The sequence below is a fragment of the Maylandia zebra genome, linkage group LG2 (assembly GCF_041146795.1).
Source record: "Maylandia zebra isolate NMK-2024a linkage group LG2, Mzebra_GT3a, whole genome shotgun sequence".
NCBI lineage: Eukaryota > Metazoa > Chordata > Actinopteri > Cichliformes > Cichlidae > Maylandia > Maylandia zebra.
The window spans coordinates 3,429,263-3,452,057 of NC_135168.1; the positions used below are offsets into that span (position 1 = coordinate 3,429,263).

General features: G+C 40.2%; 2 protein-coding genes and 1 long non-coding RNA gene across 3 annotated transcripts; 1 reads left to right on the top strand and 2 right to left on the bottom strand.

Moving 5' to 3' along the window:
- The first annotated feature begins 434 nt into the window (after positions 1-434).
- LOC101477184 (tectonic-1) lies at positions 435-10,979 on the top strand. Its single transcript, XM_004553583.2, has 14 exons — positions 435-753; positions 1,683-1,800; positions 2,669-2,802; positions 2,973-3,121; positions 3,390-3,492; positions 5,169-5,281; positions 5,514-5,534; positions 7,342-7,476; positions 8,402-8,527; positions 9,099-9,187; positions 9,928-10,065; positions 10,160-10,313; positions 10,450-10,581; positions 10,669-10,979. Exons 1-14 carry the CDS (start codon positions 480-482, stop codon positions 10,813-10,815), a joined length of 1,833 nt encoding a protein of 610 aa, XP_004553640.1. The 5' UTR covers positions 435-479; the 3' UTR covers positions 10,816-10,979.
- On the bottom strand, positions 10,941-15,750 carry hvcn1 (hydrogen voltage-gated channel 1). Its single transcript, XM_004553582.3, has 6 exons — positions 15,617-15,750; positions 14,425-14,649; positions 13,544-13,648; positions 13,232-13,463; positions 12,687-12,799; positions 10,941-11,354 (listed from the first exon to the last, which is right to left on the bottom strand). The coding sequence occupies exons 2-6, from the start codon at positions 14,596-14,598 to the stop codon at positions 11,298-11,300; spliced, it is 681 nt and encodes a 226-aa protein (XP_004553639.1). The 5' UTR covers positions 14,599-14,649; positions 15,617-15,750; the 3' UTR covers positions 10,941-11,297.
- A 2,204-nt stretch (positions 15,751-17,954) lies between these two features.
- LOC101477472 (uncharacterized) lies at positions 17,955-21,490 on the bottom strand. Its single transcript, XR_001167615.3, has 5 exons — positions 21,338-21,490; positions 20,340-20,430; positions 19,647-19,734; positions 19,169-19,205; positions 17,955-18,801 (listed from the first exon to the last, which is right to left on the bottom strand). It is a non-coding gene; the product is annotated as an uncharacterized LOC101477472 (long non-coding RNA).
- Positions 21,491-22,795: the final 1,305 nt, after the last annotated feature.

Here is a 22,795-nt window from a genome sequence, read left to right on the forward strand (position 1 = left end):
TGACCTAATTTAGTTAGTGAACTGTTGCTGTCAGATAGATGTAGTGAATCACAACTTCCTAGTTAATACCCATTAACTACATTTATTTGGAAACACTGGTGTCAGTTGGATGATGACAAGGGAACTGACCATTGGAACTGACTTAGCTTCACAAAAATGGGTCAACGTTGTAGCAGTCATAACAGTTGCTAACTATAAATAAAATAAATAATTATAAATGTGTGTTTGCACAGTGATTTCAGTTCATCCTCTCACCGGACTCAGCTGTCAAACGTTGATAATTCCACCATCAATTCAACCAAACATTTGGCAGATCTGTACACCGATGAAAGGTGGCGGTAATGCGGGCGGAAACCCGTACAGTACCCACTAGGTGGCGGTAAATTACTTACAATTGGTTTGCCACCCGCCATTAAGGGCCATAGAAGAAGAAGCAGCAGCAACAGAAGAAGAAGAACCATAGCAACGAGTAAATATCCATGGCGGTCACAACTGTAGTCAAGTGCGATCCAGAGTTCTTCTATTTATTTCTCATGCTTACTGTCGTTACTGTAAACACAACAGAGAGCGACTTTAATACGACGGCTTTTGATGCCTACAATCTTATTTATAATGTTACTGAGAGTTATCCGCGTACACAGCCTCCAGCGTCCGAGAGCACGACCACAGCTCCGAGCTACAGCACCGAGATGCCGAACCTACCGGCCGTGCCCCTGCCAGTCTCCGGGCACCTACCCACTCCTCTCACCAGTGGTAACCTGTCGCTGTGATTTAACCCCAGTTTCTACCCCAGTCCCCCCGTTTTTAGCACATGTTCACTGTTTTTCTTTGTCCACCAAAATAGCTTTTAGGTAATTCAGTTTGCCAGCTACTTTCAGAGATGTGGACACATTCAAATTAAACCCATACCCATTGTACCCATTGTACAACTGTGGCTAGGATATCTGTTCTCTCGGAGGTAGTAAGGAAAATGTTAAATGAAGATATTTTAACGTGGCGTTTGATCTGACCTTGTGGTATTTTATGTTTTTCATTCGGATAGATAAAAACCTGGGATGCTCATTAATGCCAGGTATATACAGACTCTTCGTTTAAGGAGAGCGTGCACATGCGCTGACACACAGACCTGTGTATGAATAATACGACTGCTCTGACATTACTTTTTTGTGTTTCTTTATTTTCAATCAGATCCATTCTGAACTCCAAAGTAGTTAAATTTATTTTGAAATAATATTCTGACATGTTACCTCTTCCCAAAACGTTTTACCCTCCTTTACAGGGATCCTTTAACCTCTCTGCATTTAGTACATATTTTCTAAATAATTATTGAACTTGTCAGAAGCCAAGTCCCAGTTGTTCACAGTTAGTCAGAGTAAGAGCTCCAGTTGAAGCTCGTTCCTGATCCTCTCCTGTGATATCAGTTTTATTTATTTTTATTTATGTGTTTAGCATGAATTAAAATTTGATCAGATAGGGTGTGGACAAAATGAACTACATTATGCTTAAAAGTTTTCCTAATATGTTGCCTCTTGTGTTTATTAATGGCTTGAACATTAAACCTAGTTGTACACACAACTGCCGTTTTATATTTGTACCATTTGTAATGTACTGAATGCATCAAGACTGTTCGTCATTTAGAAAATATGAACTATCTGACCTGTGTGTGTTTGTGTGTGTGTCAGCTGACAGGTTATGTCCCTGCGATGAGCAGATGGATGTATGTGACATCAACTGCTGTTGTGACAGAGTGTGTAGTGGGGATGTGCCTCTGTTCACCAGTTGCTCTTATCCCACTGTGAGGTATGTAGAAGTCCAGCTGAAAATCTTCTCTTTTTCTACTAATGGGCTGCAGTGTCAGTTCACAAGAATAGATTTTTCTCCTCTTGGCTCTGTGCGGTATAATAAATAGATTTTGTTAGAATGTTTTTATGTGCCAGTGTGTGGTATTGCTGTATTTTATATTTAAAAACAGTGGTTGGTGCAAACAGGAGCAAAGTAAGCATTTCTTTAAGTTTCAGCTTGTTAAACAAGTGGTTTAATAAAGGACGCTTATTGGCTTTGTGGTGGCTTTGATCGTGTGTGTTGCTGTCGTCCATGCTAGAAAAACATCACTCCACCTGAGTTCACTGAGGAAAATGTTGGCTGCTTTGGCCAAATTGTAAAAAACAGTTTACATGCACACATGCCCTCAAATATTAAATAGTCCAAACACATCCAATTTTAGCCCTGCTTTCTTTCTATAGCCTAATGCACTTCCTTTAATAGGACTAAAAAACCACTCAATTAAAACAACTGTTTGTTAGTGAGGGTTAACTTCAGCTACAGAAAAACTCATAAATGTGACTTATAGAAGAACCATTAATCCCCCAAACTGACCATCAACCTAACAGTTTAAGACTTTTAAGAAATGTTATTACTGAGTGAAAACATTCAGCGGTTTGTATGCTTGTTGTCCTACTGATGGACAGCTGACTGTGGAAATGTTCATGCACACTGCACTGACCTGATCAAAGCAACAGTAAACAAATGGCAACACTTGGTCTTCTCTTGCTAAAAGATGAAATCCATAAAAATGTTTCCCAGTAGAGCAAACAATTCAGCAAAACATCTGCATTTGTCTGCATGTCCATAGCAATAAGCTCCTTCTTTGTCTTTCATCACTTTGCAGTGGCAGCAAGCAGATGTGCAGCCATGATGTGGCATTGTATTCTTTAAGGAGAGCAGCAGACGGTTATTCAGAGCTGCAATCATCTGTTCAGAAGGAGACCAACTACGACATCTTCTGCATCGAGTCACAAAACCGTAAGTCAGCAAATGGGCTTTTATGGAGTGTTAGAGTAAACGCTTCAAGAAACCATTTGCACATAAGTTTGGTAAAGTTAAAAAAGGCAAATTTAACAGTGTGTTATTTACAATATTATGTATAATAGCTTCCTTAATGACTATCTGAGCTGGTTTCTTTTTTTCTGCAGGAGTTGATGGACTGTCATATCCCTCTCCCGCTCTGCCAACTGACAGCAACTTTGTGTCGCTCTTTAAACAATTCACCAGCTATATTTTCGGTTTAGAGAAAGTTAACCAGGCGTCCTCTGTAAACCTCCAGACCTCGGGCGGATACCAGGTGAGCCTCTGTTTGAAAGGAGTCACTGCTTATAGCTCATGTAGTATCAGTAAGTGTACGTTTGTCCACATCGAATCAGTCAGTGACTTTTTTATTCTTAGATAGTCCATGAGTACTTTAACATATGAAGGTATGTTTAGTCCACAACCTGTGAGGAACTTGTTTTCAAAGAAACTCAGTAAGAACACTCAGTGCACTCCTTCATAGGTGAGTCTGAACTTGCCATTTTCCTGTCTGTTCATTCTCTGCTGATGCTTTGGCTTTTCAGTATGGGGATGTGATCGTGACGGCAGGGGCGGCTGAACAGAGAGAGATCTTGCAACTGCCAGCTCCCGGTGTCACTGCTGATTGTGTGGATAACAGTCCTGCAGGTAATGCCTTTGTACTTGTAAATTATAGAAAGTAAAATGTATTCATTATTATGACATCATCACTTTTAACTATGAGTAGCGGTGTTTCCACTGACCGCTGTAGATTTACCTGGACACTTGTAAAGAGAGGGGGAATTTGTTTTTTCTGCAGCCTGTAAACTCACCACTTGATGTCACTCAATCCTATCCAGAGTCCTTTAATGTTGTAAACATTTGCAATTTGCAAACTACTCCCCATGTGGTAGTGAAACTGAAGCAGGTAATGCAAACTGGAAATGGAGGCTGTTTGCCTTTAAAATAAAAAGTTGCTCCTTTTAAATGTTGGGGAGACCAAAAGTACAATATCTGTACTGATGTTGACTGACCAAGTGTAAAGAATGAAATGAGGCCATGTCATTGATGCAATATTATCAACCTAGAGAATTCAAAGACAACCCAACAATCAAAGTGAAAAAGTAATGTGGCAAAAATTTCATTGCAGCATTTAAGAATATTACTCAGAAGCTGGCATCGCCCGCATGTGTTTTTATGCATGCCTGACAACGTCGGGGCGTGCTTGTAATGAAACAGTGGTTGGTGTCCTAGGGGATCTCCTTCCAGATCTTATGGGCCTCACTGAGCTCCTGCACAGTCTGAGGTAAAACCTGGCCGTATGGGATGGACTGAAACATGAAGTAAAAAACAGGACTTACTGTATCAGCATAGGGTGTGACAGTGGGGCCAAAGATTTCATCCTGGATTAAATCTTTCTCTACAATCAGGACGCCCTTGCCTCGTCTGTAGAGGTCTGTGCATCAATCCATTGATGTGCCTATGCAGACCATCACTGACCCACCACCAAACCAGTCGTGCTGAACGATGTTACAGGCAGTATAATGTTCTCCAAAGCTTCTTTCATATCTATCACATGTGCCCAGCATAAACCTGTTCTACTGTGTGTAAAGCACTGGGCACCAGTGGTAGACCTGCCAATTCTGGTATTCTATGGCAACTCCCAGTCAGGATACATGGCAGTGAGTGCAGATCCACTAGAGGACGTTGGGTCCCCAGGCCGCCGGAGACATAAAAACCTTCTGGTAATGGCTCATATTGACATACCGTCCTGTGGAGCTGGACTACTTGGGCAACCTCTGCAAGGTCCAGCCCAGTCACAAAACATGAGGAGGGAAAAGCTGCCAGAGGCCTCCACATAAAAAACCCACACCTGTTTGTCTCATTGTTGTCTTTAAGTGCACCTGTAATTTCAGCAGCAGCTCTCTGCTCCTTAACTGAACAGATCAGTATCCCATCTGGTTTAATTGACTAGATGCCATAATCTGCTTAAAACGTGTTACTTTCATTTTTTGGAGCTTTGTGATATTTAACCGCTCCCTTGTCAAAAGGCGTCACCACAGTGGGTAGCTCTTTGGCAGAGATGCAACCTCAAATGGGATTTGTGTCTCTGGCAGAAAAATGAATGTGTTAACCACTACACTATGTAGCCATTCTCTTTCTCATCCCAGTCTCCTTAAAAAAGTGTCGGTCTTTACTTGTGCCCAGAGTTTGCATATTTACTGTCACTTTCTTATTGAACAGCAGTTCCTTTGTTGACATCCTGTAAAGCTTTATGAAAAGGATGAGAGGCTTTTTCATCAGTATGAATGAGGTTGTTTTAGCTTTCCTGGTTTGATTTGCAGCTTTCCTGAAGGATCAAAGCAGTCGGTGCTCCCGTCGCGTGGTCCTGGATCAGGACTGCGGCCATCTGCCAGCCCTCAGCATGGATAGCTACACTGACACCCAGCTGTTTAGTGTGAGTCTCACATTTACTGAGCTACACACTGGTTGGCTCTTAAAAATCCACTCTTTAATACAGTGTATTGTTGAAGTGAAGTTCACTTTATGCCCAGGAATTATAATGTCATTGAATTTGAATTGCAACTAATGAACAGCATGCACACCTGTTTTGTGTTCCTTAACTATATATAGTTTAAATATAGATCATTAATTAAAAGGTTTAAAGTGAAATGTTTTGTGCTTGACAGGATATGAGCACAGATGCAGCAGTAAGTATCCTGACCTTTCTCTATTTGTTTAACTCAGAAACAGTTAGTATGTTTATCAGAGTTAAACATACTAACTAATTATCAGTTAACTGATAAATTAAAAAAAATCCAAGTTAACAAGACGAGGTCACAGACTCTTAAATGTGTTCATTAAAAACAGTGTAGATGTTATAAACAGTTAATCTGACAAAACAGACGACCTGTATACATTAGCTTTGTGAATTTGTAATAATTTTCTCAAAGATATTTTTATTAAATTGAAGCAACGGAAAAAAAAAGAGATACACACAGAATTCCCATATGGAAAAGATATAAATCTTATAAAGTTTGTATCCGTCTTGTGTGAAACTTGTATGAAAAGCATACAAGAGTGAAAACACATATATGATCCCCTGAAAAATCATATAATGAAACTTGTATGTTTTGGATACTTACTAAAAAAATATATGAAAGTAATAAGAAAGTGGCCACTTTCATGAGTAAATCATGTAAGTTTTTACTATTTCTTTTCCATATGAGTCATTACATGGCAAGCAAGTAGATTTCACAATGGTTGTTTGAGCTGACATAATACAACACAGATTAATGACGCATTCACGTATCTTTAATTGCTTGTGTCAGTGGCTCTGAGTTTTAAACATTTGTGTTTGTGTACATATGTATTTGCAAGATTAGTTGATTAAGCAAACAAAGTCGTTTTTAGCTGTAGAAAGATTCTCTGTGATGTGAAGATTTATATTCCTTTGTACTTTTTGACACTACCATTGCACCTAATTTCCCGCTGTTTCCATTAAAGCTACAGTCATGGTATAAAATATACCCTATGCAACTTCTAAGACTACAGATTGACATTATAAAAAACTTTACCAAGTTTAAAATTAGGTAAATACAATATAAGATGAATTCCATGATCTGAAACATGTGACAAATAATAAATGTAACAATTTTTTTCATAACACTGTAGCTCTTGAATTTCTGTGAGCATTGCAGGTTCTGACCTTGCGGTGAATTTGCTGGGGCATCCAGTTCTGGGAAAATTGGAAAGTATCTTGAATGTTTCCTCCTGTGACAAATATTTCAATTTTCGATTGTTTTGCAATGCCCTTCATAACACGTCCCAGAATGATTTTTTTCTCCTTATCATCGTGTTAACAATCAGCTTAATCCTCTGGACGAGCAAAATGTCTTCATTTTTGTTAAATACATAATCAATACGGTATAATATGTAAAGTTTATTTATCTTAACCATGACTGTACACCCCTAAATTTGGTTTTGATGCCCACTAAAATCCTTTAATGCACCAACTCAGTAATATTAATATAAAACCTGGCTCAGATAAACTCATGGTGGTTTGTAATGCATAAAATAACCAGGTGATAAAATCTATGTTCAGAATCTTCCCATGCCAAACACCTTTAGGTGGACCAGGACATTTAGTAAGACACAGACAGCTTCTCCTGATTGTGTCTCCTTTGATGTTGCTACATGTTGTAAGTTGCACAACACGCACAAACAAACTTGAGGTTAAGTGCTGCAATGCAGTAACAGGAACAGTGGCACAACTTTCTGCTCAGTTCCTAAAGAGCAACTAGCAATCACTTATTTTCACATTAACATTCAGAACACAGTTGTGTTTTAGATGACTATTTACTGAGTAGTATTTGCAGCATGCTGTGCTGTTTAAAACTGCCATCATGTTAGACAGCCGCTGGTGCATTCTGTATTGTAGTGCAGTAGTTTTAATGTGTCAGAAGTTCAGAAACACAGTTAAATGAAGACTGATATGAGTCCCTGCTGTTGCTGGAGGTTGTTCCTGTGGTGGTGTCTTCAGTCATCCTACAGTCTGCAGATCACACTCAGACTGAGCTGAAGGTCACAGGTGGAGGAAACATCAGTCCTGTTCTCATCAACCCCACCCTCTGTGGTAATGTGGTGCTGAAGGTGGGTCACACACACTGGAGTTTATTTCTCACTTCCAGCATGAAGAAATGGTTGACACACATATTTGACATCCATTAGCATACAATGTTGACTGAGTTACATAACATAGTATAATAAATATATCATAAATATATTATACAGTGAAACATCCTGTAATGTTGTTAATTCGTGACATTTAGTTAGTTTTTTTAATTAGACCTGTAGTTCCACTGAGTCATCCAGCTGTGGAAAATATCACACCTATCTGTGTTGACGTCTTTGCTGTGCTCTCCACAAACACAGGAGATTTTTTTTCTGAAAAGTAAAGTCTACAGATGTGACCACATTACACTCTGGTTTAAAATTGTGTGCAAAAGTCAGAAATATCCTCTTCCTGTTTTCTCTTTTCTGGATGATGATGATCACGAGTCCGTGTAGCCAGCCTCTGTCAGTGCGCCCCAGGGCGGCTGTGGCTACAACGTAGCTGCCATCACCAGTGTGTGAAAGTGTGTGTGAACGGGTGGATGACTGGTTGTGTAAAGCGCTTTGGGGTCCTTAGGGACTAAATAAAGCGCTATACAAATACAGGCCATTTACTCCACACAAACACACAGGCACGCAGTCATTTCAGAGAGATGCAAAAGTCTGGACATAGGCACCCAGACATGCCTGTGTTGTCAGTTATCTTTGGAGGTGGGACGTGAAAGTACATTGAGGCAATTCAAACACAATCAACTTTCCAAAAGGGAAACATCTTATGCTTTTCCAGTGACGTGCACCTAATTGTATTTCCATGTCTGGTGCCATTCCCTTACATCTAAATGAAGCAATCTAAGCAATACTAAGTCTTTATTTGTTAACCACCCCAACACTTCTCCCTATTTAAAAGTTATATGCAAAAATAAGTTAATTGAAAGTGTGTAATTAGAAAATTATGTCTCCTCAGGTTCTCTATGTGATAAAGTACAACCCACAGGGTAAGATAGAAAATGCAACGGTGTCTGTGGTGCTTGGATTTGTAACTGAAGCTGTGCTGCATTTGGAACAGGAGTTTCAGGTCACGTACATCCAGGTAGTATATTCAAACAAACCTATGTATGTGTAATGGTTTATTTTTTTGGAACAATCTGTCACAAATGTTTTAGCCCCTCACAAAAGCTGGCTAAAATATCCTTATTTAAGTAGCGTGTGGGTGAGGCTGCTTTGCCAGAATTGTGGACACGAGGTGATGATGTTAAGGATAAAAGTGGGATGTTTGAGTTTACCTGTACATATCCTAATTATCTGAAACTTTGAGCATTTTAATGTGAACATTCACCACTGTACGTGACAGTAAATAAGGGAAGCAGAACAGGTTCAACACAGCTTGTAGTTGTATTACTTTGACTTCAAAACTATGATTGCCAGCTTGTCTTCTGTCTCTGTGTTGTGTACTTCCACAGCAATTCACTGGTAGAGATCAAATCAGGTGCTGTTAGAATGAGGGGATTTGTTGGTTTCACAGATTTGTTCGTTTTAATTGCTCTACATTTCTTCCTTCTGAGAAAGACTGCAAGAAGTGTTTAGTAATTTAGGAAAACATGTTACTCCTTGACCATTCACTAAATCTGAGTAACGCTCTGTGTTTTGTGTCTCCTAAACAGGTAGATGGGGGGGACGTGAATGTCCACTACAGCGGAAATCCAGGTTATGTGGTCGGCCTGCCGCTTTTGTCTGGAACAAGAACAGCCGAATATCCTTTACCTGGATAAAGGACAGATTTCCCTCATTGTTGTACTACTGCAAGCCCATTTCTGTTAGCGTAAAAACAAATAAATAAGATTACAATTTTTTGGTTAAAAAAAGTTTTATAATAAAAGATTAAAACTATAAGTAAAAATCAATTTTTTGAAATATTAATGGGAAAATTTTAAGTATGAAAATTTGCTGCCAGATTTCAGACTGGCTTGTGGTTCAGAGTTTCTAAAGGAAGAGCTTTTAGCTCCGTTTAGGTTCAGGAGACAGACACTTTCTCTACTTTTAAGATAAAGAGAGATACAAAATATAGGCACGTGCTAGTTGAAAACTTTCCCAGGACAGTTCTCCATCATTTCCCAGGCGTTTATGTGCCACTACTGCATGTCATAACTTTTGTTTTCTCTCTCCTGTGTCTTTCTTTTTAAAAATTTGTTCAGCGTCCATGGTCTCTCCATGCTCTTTACTATCAACCCCTAACTAGCCGTGGCAGAGTATGATTTTGTTGGAACTTTCTGTTAAAAGAGGGTTCTTCCTTCCCGCTATCACCGAGGCTGCCCGTAGGGCATCATCTGATCGTGTACTGTTGCTGGTTCCTTAGCCGTGTGAAACACAGAGACAATTGTTGTTGTAAACTGAAGCTCTATAAATTAAACTGAATTTCAGTGGTTGATGAAAGACGTGTAATGTTTTGATGTTCTCTAAGAACCAGGATTTGTCCATAACATTCCTCTCCACTGGGATTGTCAGAAGCATTGACCTCAGAGACACTCTGTCTCTGCTCCTCAGCACTGAGGACCAGGACTGTCTGCAGGGTCCACATCAGCGCTCACCTGTCCTCTTTGGTCACGACTCTGTGTCTGGCTGCCTGTTAAGGCACATCATCCTCACATTTTATTCATCACACTTAATGTAACAAACGCTGTTTTTTCTTTAAAATTTCTGATGGCAACGTTTTTCGATCCTGCAGGTTGGAAGATGGTGTAAATTGCACTATTGTCTCGCAAGAGCTTCTAGGAATTTTGAGAGGATTTAACTATCCTTATTATGTGGCTTCCTTTGGAAACTCCCGCCTGGACAATCTCCTGGACTGGGTGCAGATCAAGACCAACTTCAATCCCACAGTGAGTGAGGTCAAACAAGGGGCACAGTATCTTACGATGATCACTGTCATTGCACTGAGTGATGAGTCAGATGATCTAAATTGAGGTCTGAGGTCTTAAACAGAAGTGAATTCACTGTCATGTTTCTGACTTGCAGGAAGCTCCAAGTTGCAGCATCCCATTGTCACTGCACTTAGAAATTAAATGGACCAATTACGGATCCTTCGTGAATCCTCAAGCACAGATTGTGAGCATCAAAGAAGTAATTCAGAGCAACACCAGCAGTTTGGTAAGACATCATTTCTGTCGGAGCATTGATAGCAGAAAAAAACTGCAAGCAGAGAGAATCATTTGTACTGTGTGTATTCTCATACAGACCCTGTTGTCCAGAGGCAGCAGTGTCCTTCCAATCAGAAGCTCAGTGGCCTTCATCCCAGTATCTGCTGCTGCTCTTCCTGGTTACAGGGCCACACCTACCATCAATGCCAAACTGCCCTTTGACTTCTTCTTCCCTTTTGTTTGATCCAACTGCAGCTTTCACTTATTTAAGCTTCCCCATAAACACTGGTACAGTGTGTGGTCATCACTAGTACTGTTATTGGACCATCAGTCTGCAACTGTGTATTGTGTGAATAATGTACATCTGAGTTTTCCCTTTTTTATAATAAAATTTAATACATGGTTTCACATTCGTTTCTCAGTTCTTGAAATCAATGGTTTAAATTTGTTCTAACAGGTCATACAGAACTCCAAAATCACATTAAGATGTAGTTTTATGTACAAGTTATCGTTCTGCCTTTCACTTATTTACAGGTGCTTTAGGCTTTATGGCATGAAAATCACTAACATGTATATACTGGAAATTCATGATGCAAGTGCAGTCCCTTAATTTGTCTCCATCACCACAATAATGATGACATTAAATCTCAGTGCAGTTAGTACTAAACCATTAAATGTTCTGCAGCATGTGGGTACAAGTAGCTCTGCAGCAGTGAGCTTGTTGAGCTAGACGTCTATGCCGTGCTTCTTGAGGAGGGCTTTCAGGTTGTCGTTCTCTTGTGCCTGCAAACACAGACAAGAATCACCTTGTTACTCACTGTAGGCCTTCGTGCCACATACTTAAGCCTTCTGAGTAACAATATGAAGGAGTAAAGCCTAAATTGCTAAATAACAGACACCTTTCTGTATTACTGCTGTGAAATTTACAAAACAGACAAAAAGTAAAATAAGTTATAATAAATATATCTGATATTCCCCGTGCACAGAATAACAGTCACCACTTCCTCAACAAGAAAGGAAATACCAGACAACAGTACTGGTTTAGTTTATAGATGCATTTGAATATATACTGTGTATATAATTTATATGTTTTTTACTAATTTTAATTTTATTGAGTGTCTGTATCGTCTTAGCTGTTTTACTGCTACAATGCCAATGAGGATTCTGATACTGACTTAATGTGCATGGAGATCTTATCAGTAACTGTATTCATCACTCAGTCAGCAGCATTACAGTTTTGCCTTCTACTGCCTGAAATCCAAAGCAGGACTGAGTGTGTTGTGAGCGATCTGCCATCATTACTGCAGTTTTTGTGGAATTCCAGGCCTAAAGAGTTCCCCCACTGGGACTGTCCATTTGGGAACTTGGTGTTTTCATTTGTTTTAAGCGGCAAGCTAACTAAGGATAATGTTATCCTACTGTAACTGTGAGCTCGTTAACATTAAAAAACAGAATGAAAGAGTGACTAGAACTAAACAAAGCTTTAAAAAAAGAAAAGGTCAACGTTTGCTTTCGTTATGAGTTTGGCTCATATCGGTTCACTTTAGCTCCCTAATAATGTTACTAAAAGAGTCACCTCTCTGTCCTCACACCAGAAGGAGTGAATCTAAAGTATGAAGCTTTTCTGACTTTGCCACACTTCTGGAAAACTCTCGAAGTTGAATCCTGAAGCAGTGAATGAGGTGACATCTCTACTAAGAACCTGAGTGACCTCGTCCTCAAGGTCAAGGTCAGATTTTGTGAACACAAGAATGAGGCTAAGTAGCACGAGGGCATCTACTAAAACTCTCAGACAAGCGTGTAGCCCAGTGACATTAACCAATCAAGGTCAGAGGTCAGTTTTTCTGAAAATCTGAGGATTTTTGAATTTATACCATAGGTGCATCTACTAGGAGGCTGAGGAATGACACCAGTATTTTTATGGTCAGGAAGTGTGTCACTGGGACCTCGTTCTCTAGAGAATGAGGTCCCAGAAAAGAAACTGACTTTTCGGTAACCAGGCAGTAATCTGTAATCTCTGTGCAGGGGTGAAAGATTCCTGATACACTAAGCATCTCACAAGACATAAGTAGTCCAAGCCTGCCAGCAGTAATCTTCATGAATATTTGACATCACCAGTTTATCACTGCGCTCCTGTAGCTCAGTGACTCTTTGAACCAGGTGGTCATAGCTTTCCTTCAGCTTGTGAACCTTCTGGTCTGCACGGGTCTTCACTGACACTAGGATTCCTACAACAAAATAAAAAATGGTCAGCATTTTAAACTTTGCCCTGCTAACCATGACATCTGGAACTTAACATCAGTCATTTTGATCTCATATAAAACCAAAAAACAAAACCTGCAAATACAACAATGTGAAAAAAATCTTTTAGTGGGCCACCATTGTGCTTTCTGAATAGTGACGTCTAATGTATTTTACATTCCCAATCTGCTTTGCAGCAAGATAAAAATGTATTCTTTTAGCAATTTGAACATGAATGTACATAGCGGACAATCAAAATGTGAATGTAAATGAAGACGATCATAAAAGAGAGGAGGCAAGAGGAACTCAGAGACATGTGATGCTGTTGCATCATTGATGAGCTGATTAAATAATCAGAGCCATGACCGTTGGTTTATCATTTCATCCATTTCCTGTGAACACTGCAGAGTGGCACTGACCGTTGATAATCCTGGCTACCCTCCAGAGTCGGAGCAGGATCAGAAGACCTATCCCATCAAAAGCGTCCTCATGGAAGATGAAGACAATGTCCAAGATGAAAGACACTATCACCACAAAACCATCAAACACCTCGAATTTGTGCAGGAAGAATTCCAAGCGGTATGCAAACATCTTCCCAGCCAGCTCCAACATGAAGAAGGTGAGAACAGCCAAGCTCAGGTAGTGAAAAACCTGAAAAACACATAACAGTGTAGTAAAATCTCAGTAATACCCATGGGATGTCTCTTAGACTGTGAAGAAAAGTTGCTTGCCTCTGGAGCAATGTGGCCATGCTCGAGCTTGATGACAGCCAGATCTATAAGCAACTCAGCCAAGACAAAGATGGCATCCAGGATTACCAAACACACAACCAACACCTGCAAGCAGAGACAGTTATGATGTCAGCTTCTATTAGTTTTCAAAGTAAAAGAAAAAAACTGTGGTGGAAGGTACTTGAGCTCAAAACCAGTTGTAGTTGAACTAAATCTAATATCTGACATTGTGCAGAAAATAAGGTCCTCTTGCTTTAAACTTTGTCTTTTGCTGCACTTTGAGGAAAAATATGGAACAATAGCTGGGTTATAAACTGGTACAGTTAAAAGGACGCTAATTCTGCATAGCCCATTGAATACCTGTGTTTCACTGTTCTATGGCATAATCCAGTCAATATTCAAAAAATGATGAGGAATCCTCTGAAACACTTGTTACCCGTAACTGTGGGATCAAACCACCAAGCTTCTGATTAGAAGATGACCTGCTCTACCTCCTGAGCTAAAGCCACCCCACTGGTCAGAACAAAACTTCGATAAAGGCACGTAAACGAGAATGAACAGTTTGTAGACTGGGGGAACCTATACAGATGAGAACCATAAGGAGCGTGTATGGAGGCGTGGTCAGACGCCTGACTTCTGTTACTCTAAATCTCCAAAACAACAGCAGCCGCTTTAAAAGCTGTCCAGACATGACTGAGATGATGATCCCGAACAGAAGCTCAACCAAATTTACATTTTTTTATTTTTATGGACTTTTCCTGGAATCGTTTGCCCACCCTCATATTTCTCTGTCATTGTAATAGCTTAGTAGCTTTGGCAGACTGGAAGGCTCAGACAACAGTTTCTTTGGTACATTTTCTGAAAAGACTACAGCGACATACCTGGAAACGTTCTGAGCTGTAGAGCCTCTTGAATGAATCCCTAAATGTTAACGTAACTGGAAGCTGTGCCGTAGCCGGACTCAACTCCTCACTGGAAACATGCAGTTCTTCCTCGTCGCTATGGACCACATGCTGGTCCCCCACAGCAGTGAAATGCTTCAGGTACCGAGACATGATGGCAGGTTGAGGGATGAAGAGAGAGGACCACGTCCCACTTCAGCGCACCTTGGAGAGAAGTGTGCATTTCACTTTAAAGCCATGAAGTGTGGAGCCATAAACCGACATTTTGCAAGCTGTAGTTCATAAAGTTGAGCAATGTTGCAGGTTCCACTTATGACCAAAAATGGCATATGTTCAAAATGCTGTATACCTTCTCTACAGATTTCTCCATGTTAGTCAATCCCAGTTTACTTCTCCTTTTTTAATATTTGCAACATGCTACTGACAAACCAACTTTTTGGTATAGCATACAAAGGAAGCTGAGGAGCCTGCTTATCTATCCCACACCCCACTCAATAGATCTGGAAGGAAAAGTCATAAGACTGGTTTGGTTATCATGAAAATCCATCCTATCAAAATGTCATGATATCAAGACAGAAGGGCTGTTGAGCCCAGAGCTCTACAGGCTAATTATGAACCAGCTATGGGTGCTCTGTTCTTCAACGATAATCAAGTGACAGAAGCACCAAACCCCAGACATTCTTCATTAACTGCAGAGCTAATAATAGTACATCTTACATCTTAAATTCACTACAAACAGTTCCGCAAAGTTAATTTTAATTTCACTACTACTAACACACTTCATTTTTCATATGCGTTGATCTGTGATGTGATGGAAGATGCGCAGCAGAACACGGAATTTTCTAGCCTTACTCTAACGCAAATGGTCATTTTACAGGCGTTTTAACTATACTGGTGTAGCACTTAAAAGTACAAGAAGTCAGAAAGTGAGCGTAAAATTTCCGACTACGAGATTCTGCAGCACTGAGCGCAGCTTTGTCGCTTTAGGTCTGCTAGATTTTTCTGTTTATGCGTCTCAGACGTTGGCAGGAGGCTGAAACTCGTGATAGGCACGTCCATCCCTTTTACTTTTGCCAAGTAAGCATTTTACTACTGAGAACAGCGCTGGCCGGACTCTGCACAGCGGAAGCTGTTATTTGGTTTACACGAATAAACGGTGACAGCAGCTTACCTTTACCTTCCACCTTCTCCTTTGGCACTTTCAACGCTCCTCTCAGAGAAAGTTACTCGGCGTCAAAAAAAACCCAAAAACCCAAAGAACCTCAAAACTCCGCCTCCGTCTTCAGACCTTCCTCCGCCCGATTCTGTCCACCTACCCGTCCCCGCCCGTTTTTATTTGTTTTGTTTTATTTTGTTACCTAATATAAAACGTTTATTTCGTTATAGTCCATTTCATAAAGCTATACAAATCTTTTTTGAGCAAAACTGAAATATTGCTGACAAAAAGCTCTAGAACAGCTGCCCCTTTCCCCGCTTGCATTGTTGCTCTAATTTTCTTTCTACTCCAGAATAGCAACACTAAGCGTTATGTTCGAATATATGTGCTGACTGATTGATTTCTCAATGTCCATTGGTTTATTTATATTCATTATCTACGCGTTTCATTAAAACATTTATTTAAATCATCCTCGATAGTGATGATATAGATCAGTGGTTTCCAAACCGCTCGCGCGCGCGCGCACACGCACGCACGCCCACACGCCCATATTTTGCTCAATTGCGGTTTATTTCTCACCTCAAACATTTACTAAACAATTAAGCAAATACAAGTAACCTGCAGGTAGTAAGAAAATAAACTACTAACTCTTTTACGCTACGTCCGCACCTACACGGGTATTTTTGAAAACGCAGCTGTTTCGTCCACGTGTTTCGAATCACACACAAAACTGAGATTTTTTAAAACTCATTTTTTGCGTTTACGTGTGGACGAGGAATACAGAGTTCGTCACGCAACGTTAAAGGTATGTGCCTTTTTTCACGTCAGCTGTGCGCCACGTTATTGCTTACATGAGAGGAATTGCAGAATGGCAGATTAACAGTATTTTGTCTCTATCTTCAGGTTTTACACGCTTACATAAACACCCAGTTACTGTCCTTCTATTTACAAAGGCAGAGGCGTCACGGTGTGATGATTATTTTCCCTGTGTAATAATATTCAACATTGCTGTCAATACATTTTTTTTAAAAAATGTCTCTCTGTGCAAAATGGGTTTAAAAACATAAACAGCTGTGGAATCCTGTTTGTTTGAATCGGGGGAACAAATCGTGGCAGGATCAGCCTGATGTTATTTGTATCCTGCTGTAACTTTACTGTATAAAGAGCAAACATCTCCAACATGTCAGGAGTAGTTAGTCATTACAACAAGTGTTTGTGAACTAAAGATCAAGAATGTGGGATCCTGTTTGTCCGTGATCTAAACAGCCCAGCGCTGCTCCCGACGAAGGAAACACCAACCCTGCAGGGAGACCTACCTCGGCACTCCTGCAGGTGAAGCCAAAGGGAAGATTTGCTTCACCATATTTTCTAGTCTTTGGCTCAGAATGAAGTTGGTTTGGAAATCTAACACTGTTAATTCAATTTACATTTATTTATATGGTGTGAACTCACAACAGTCACTTTAAGGCATTGGACTGTAAGGTAACCCTACAACAACCTCTTTGAGCAAACGGGAAGTAAAAACTCTCTTTTAACAAGAAGAAAGCTCCGACAGAACCAGGCTCACGGACGGGCAGCCAGAAAGACAAGACAAACAACACACTAGAAGAGAGCCAAAGATTAATCATTTAATCACTAGTTATTATTACATTTGAGTATAAAAAACAGTGAGTGAAAAATAATTAGTTCTCTATTCATAAAAGCTGGACCTTTTAGTTATGGACACAAAACCAAATGTTCAATAGACAGCTCAGCTCCTCTCTTCACTTTATAAGTGTATTAAAAAAAAAAAAAAAAAAAAAACCCTGCATATCTGGTGCCACATGCACTTAGGGACATGTTTGAACATGCCGTTCAATTTGATACAAACTGATTTGCACAGAAGTCCAATAACCAAACAGCATTTGGGTTCAGATCAGGAAGGCTGTTGCTCCAGTCACACCACTAAATCAAACTTTTAATAACCGGCAACAGTGACAACAGTTACCATGCGGAACAAGCTCAAATACATGCATTAAATAGTCAGTGTAGATTATCACTAACAAACCTGCTTGCAGCAGCCGCCAATCTTAATTTTAACCCAAAGTAGTGTAGCTACATTGGTTTCAAAATGTGGGTGTAGATATGAAGGTTTTAAATTCAAACTACATTAAAAAAAAGCTTTAAAAAAAGTTATGATCACTACTATACCGCTATACAGATAATTATCTTTGATTTAATCAGAGTTCTGCCTTTGCCAGCATGTAGTCCAGTTGGTTTTATGTGAACACAGTTGTGCCAGTTTGTTTTTCTCCTCCCCACAACTGCAGTATTCAGGAACCTTCAAATATAAATTCATCACAAACATCAAATGTCTTGTTCCATTTAGGCATTTATTAAAGCAATGACACATTCACTGTTCAGTTTATTCACCTTTGAAAGAGGTAGCTTGAAAACACAGGAAGTAGTGACAAAAAGGTTTAAGTACATTTCTCAAATAAAGAGGATTCCATCACATCTAGGCCAATGAAACAGACAGATGACTAATGTTCAGCCACAACGACAGGAACAATCATGCATTTGTCTGTTATTTAGCCTCGTGTACATTAATGCTTGTACCATTGTATAGTCAGACTTCAGCACCACATCATCTTGCTGTTGTTGTTATAACCCCAAATGAGTGATGCCATAAACTTAGCAGTAAAGAGTTTACTAGAAAGCCGTTCTCATAATCTGCAAACCGAGCAATAGACATTTGGTGGCTTTCAGACAGAACGTTGGTTTAAGGGATTTCAGCATTAGCTTCATTTTTCCAACCAGAATTTACAGCCATCTGTTCTCTTCAAAACACCACATGGGAAGCTTGCATCGCTTAATCATTGAGCTCAGTTGCAAGATAACCTCAGAATTATCCAACTCACAATGTACACTTGCTGTACTCCAGTGTAAATGTGTGTCCAATATCACCTATTGATGCTGCTGCTTAGATTAACAGACATTAAAAGGCAAACATTTTGATAGATCTGGTTTTAAACCTTCAAATGAGGGATTAGAGAAAAAAAATATAAAATAAAAACCCTCGTCTTGAAATCTAGAGCCCCTGTGAGGTTGAGGTATGCAGACAGGACTCCACATCCTGACATGACATTTGCCGAAACTGGTCGATGTAGCCAAGATAGCAGTTGCATCCCCAAGTCATCCAAAACTGTCTGTCAGGATCCCTGTCGACACAAAACCAAAGCACAAGTATTACTATTATTATTCAATCTGCACAGTGAAGGTAACTGAACTATTCCCAGCAGCATGTTTCAGGCCTTCAGTCAGGTTCTGGTAAATTGTTTTTACTTAAACCTGTGCCAAGTCCTGACTTTCTCTCCCAATACTAAGATTCTCCAGCAGAGATGAGCCAGTCTCTGTCAGAGCAGTACAAGATTGGGTTCACGCCATTTCTCCACATCCTTCATGTACATCACACATACCTGCAGTCAGTCAGCATGAGCTCCTTGCAGCATAATGTGTTATTATTCACTAATCAGTGCATACAGGGCAAAAACTTAAATACAAGTAAAAGTTGTCAGTGAGACCCACCTTCAGTCTGTAGATATCAGTACCACAGATCCTCTGCCTGCAACACAACCACAACCACTATTATCTCATCTATTCACAACAGCCTTTTGCTCAGCGCCAGGCCAGTGTCAGTCTCAGTGTAATAACTTTAGATTTACCACACACCACCCACCAAGAAACTGATTTGAATTGTCCAAGAATTTCCAGCCAGTGTCAGTCTGGATGTTCTCCTCCCACAAATGACTGATCAGTGCATCCCCATCGGAAACTCATGCCACTTTGGATGGAGTAAAATCTGAGTAAGCAGCAACATCTAGCTGCTGTAATGTTGTGAGTCTGTGGCATCAGTTGGTCCCTGTTAACTACACTAGCTAAGAGTCTGAAGCAAATCTAGCTTAACATCAGTCTGAAATTACACCAGGAATGACAAAGATGTGAACATGACAAGACTGCTAAATAGTTCAATGCAGAACACGTCTATAAACTGAATTTAACTTACCTTTACGCCTAAAGGCAAGCAGTGTGTAGTTCTACTCCACTGCCAACACTCAGCCTTCATGTCTGTTTAACACTGGGTGCCAGCATGTCTGCAAGAGAAACCAGTGCAACATCAGGATAGTCTTCAAGATGACAATTTGTAGGTGTTCACATTTAAGGAGCTTTTAATTTGTCTGCATCCTCAGACTCAAGACAAATCATATCATCTGAGAAGGGATCCACTTTAAAGTGAAAACTAATGCAATGGCACAAACCACATTCACATCAAGCCCCATTTTCTAAACTGAAGTCAGGGAGCACAAACGTGCCAGTTTATTCTTATGTTGTCACAGTTACTTCTGCTAGCAGACTTGTGGCAGCATATCTGTGAGAACAATGGAGAAATATGTAGTTGCAAAGGGAATCCCCCCCAAAAAAAAAATCTCATTACAAAAAATGGAAAGTTTATCTGGTTTAAACACTTTAATTGGCATTTTCCTTGCCCATGTCACTCAGTACTATAAAAGCTATAAACAGAATTAATTAGGCAAAGGGGAAAAGACTGTCTTGAATAGACATGCCCCACACATTTTTTTAATTGACTGGCTTGTTTAATAGCCAATAAAGCATTTTCTAATTTATCAGTTTTTCTTGGAAATGTTTCATTCCCAAAAGCAGATTTCTCACCGTAATACTTTAAATCTAAAAGACTTACCAACTGAAGTCACTGCCTGTTGTGTCCGTTCCATAGTAACAACATGGCGGTGCCGCAGAAGTGTCCACTGCAGCCTGTCCATCTGAACCCACTGGGGAAAAGAAGCGCGAAACCAGTTAAAAACGTCCGGCATGAGAAGCACTGAGTGGTAACAGCAGACATCCGTCGTTGTTTCACACACGGTACTTCATCTCTTTGTATGTTGGGCAGACACTGCGATTTTTTCCAGTGGCGTCAAACTGTGCGTCCATAAAATGAAGGTTAAAACAGAAATTCTGTCGCTCGCTCTCGGTCTTTCACTCACACAGACACACAATCAACCTTTCTAAATTGCTAATGAAAAACATGATCAGGCAGCTGTGATTGAGCAGCATGTAGATCCAACTATTGTCACGGTTGTTGTGTCGTGATAATTTTGTGAGGCCACATGGAAAAGGCTCGGATGAGCTTTCCAAAGTTCTACAAGTTGTGCCTCCATCGCTTGTGTCCAGATCACACGCTGCACAGCCGTGCTGCTTTTTCACCGACGTTTATGTGTTTGCGCGTGCGCAGTGTGAGAAGCTGCGGTGACACCCTCACGACGGTCGGGACCAAGCGATTGATGATCGCGAGCTGGTCGTGAGGTGTTAATCGCTTCTCGTTACCCCGCGTAAACTACACGACGCACTATGAAGGCCAAAATCGGGCCGATCGCCAAAACGCTCGCACGACTGAAAAATCGGCTCAAAATGGGCCAAAAATCGCAGTGTCTGCCCAGCTTAACGTTGCTCCTGCACAGGAGTAGCCCACATACTGGTTGTTGCACATATTTTTTGATGCTGTCTCCCATCAAGAGCCCACAAGTAAACGCGGACTGCCATTGCACTACACCCGCTCTGCGCACTCACAAAACTTTCGAGTCCCGTTTTAACACAAATTTGTCGCATGGATAAATTACACTCGCTTTAGTCCTTTTCCTTGTCGACGCACTGCACGGGCCTTTACTGAGCAGACCTCACCATAATGAATTTTCCTCCTTCCGCACCACATCTTCCTGCTGACTGAGAGGCAGACCACGCGTCTCGTGTCAATTTATTAAGCCCGGATACCGCTGTGCATTGTGGGACAGGAAGCTCTTCCATCTGTTTTTTTTTTTAACCTTTATTGAAAGAAATTATCGACAAGTCAAGGGAACAGACCAGTATTGAAACAATTTATATTATAATGTTGATGAAGCAAGTCATTTTAACTTTAAAGGGAGAAAATAAAAATATCTAGGGTATAATAATAAGGAACATAGGCCTTTTGACACAGGCAGGAATATTCAGAATAGCAAGTACTTTGTGATTTTACAGTATAGTACAGCAGTTTTTTATTTATATTAGAAAGAAGCCTAAGTGACTTAAAATAATGACAAAAGTAATTCAAGAAGACGGTAAACAGAGGAGGGGTATTTTTTCCACTTACATGCATGAATAAAATACTTACATAACACTATTACAAAATTGACAACATCTGAGATTTTAGAATCCAGATTGTCCATAAAGTAAAGAACATCCTTAGATGTGAAAGAAGGTATATTGGAAAGAGTGAAACCCAACAGTGTATTTCAAACCAAAGAGCATTAACATACTGACATTTGAAAAATAGATGCTCTAATGTTTCTGCATCAGAAGAACAGAAAACACAAGAGTCGGACTCTAAATTAAACCTTTTATACAGGAATTCTCCAAATGGATATATGTGAATACTTTAAAGTATTTGCGATAAGATTTAACAACGGTATGGGCAGGGGCGGAGCGTGGGGGTGGCTTACGGGGCTTAAGCCCGGGTTGTTTTGTCAGAAGCCCGGGGTATTTTGGAGTGTAATTTTTTCATAGTTAGATGCCTGGCTGACAACTGTATAAAACAAAAAGTACACACAATATTCGAAGCACATAGTGCACACTGTGGGAATTTACGACTGTGCGTGAATCCCCCCCTGATATTGGTATGATCCAAGCTCAGGCACTAAGCGACTGAGCGAGGGGGCGGGGCAGCTGCTGCCCGTGAGTGCGCTGTTGGAGAGACGGAGCCAGCCATACTAAGGAGAGCTTAAGTTTGACCAGGTACCAAAGCAAATCATTCGTACTGTACAAATAATGTAAATATGACGGTGCATCACGAAAGATTGATATGAAACTGATCACTTGACCAATATTACGTTACTTGCTCTTCAAGTGAATCAACAAATGGCAAAATGAAAAGCCGAACAAATGCTATTTTTTTTAGAGTCTTAGCTTACGTGTGTTTATTTCATATTTTCAGTTCTTACCCTCCCCGACTAAATCGGTTTCAGTTATGTACTGAAACATAAGAATGGACATTAGAGGGTTCTTTCAAAGAAAAAACTCAGGTAAATGTTATTTTATATATTATGCTTTGTATGTTGTTCAGTATATTTCTATGCAAAACAAGAGGGATTTCAGTACACAGCA

What these genes read in the sequence shown, in the direction of transcription:
- LOC101477184 (XM_004553583.2), top strand. Translation starts at nt 480, where the DNA reads ATGGCGGTCACAACTGTAGTCAAGTGCGATCCAGAGTTCTTCTATTTA. An exon ending in AGACCAACTTCAATCCCACA is followed by an intron (nt 10,314 to 10,449) that starts GTGAGTGAGGTC and finishes TCTGACTTGCAG; the next exon opens with GAAGCTCCAAGTTGCAGCAT. An exon ending in AGAGCAACACCAGCAGTTTG is followed by an intron (nt 10,582 to 10,668) that starts GTAAGACATCAT and finishes ATTCTCATACAG; the next exon opens with ACCCTGTTGTCCAGAGGCAG.
- hvcn1 (XM_004553582.3), bottom strand. Translation starts at nt 14,598, where the DNA reads ATGTCTCGGTACCTGAAGCATTTCACTGCTGTGGGGGACCAGCATGTG. An exon ending in GGTAGCCAGGATTATCAACG is followed by an intron (nt 12,800 to 13,231) that starts GTCAGTGCCACT and finishes ATTTTGTTGTAG; the next exon opens with GAATCCTAGTGTCAGTGAAG. An exon ending in AGGAGCGCAGTGATAAACTG is followed by an intron (nt 11,355 to 12,686) that starts GTGATGTCAAAT and finishes CTGTGTTTGCAG; the next exon opens with GCACAAGAGAACGACAACCT.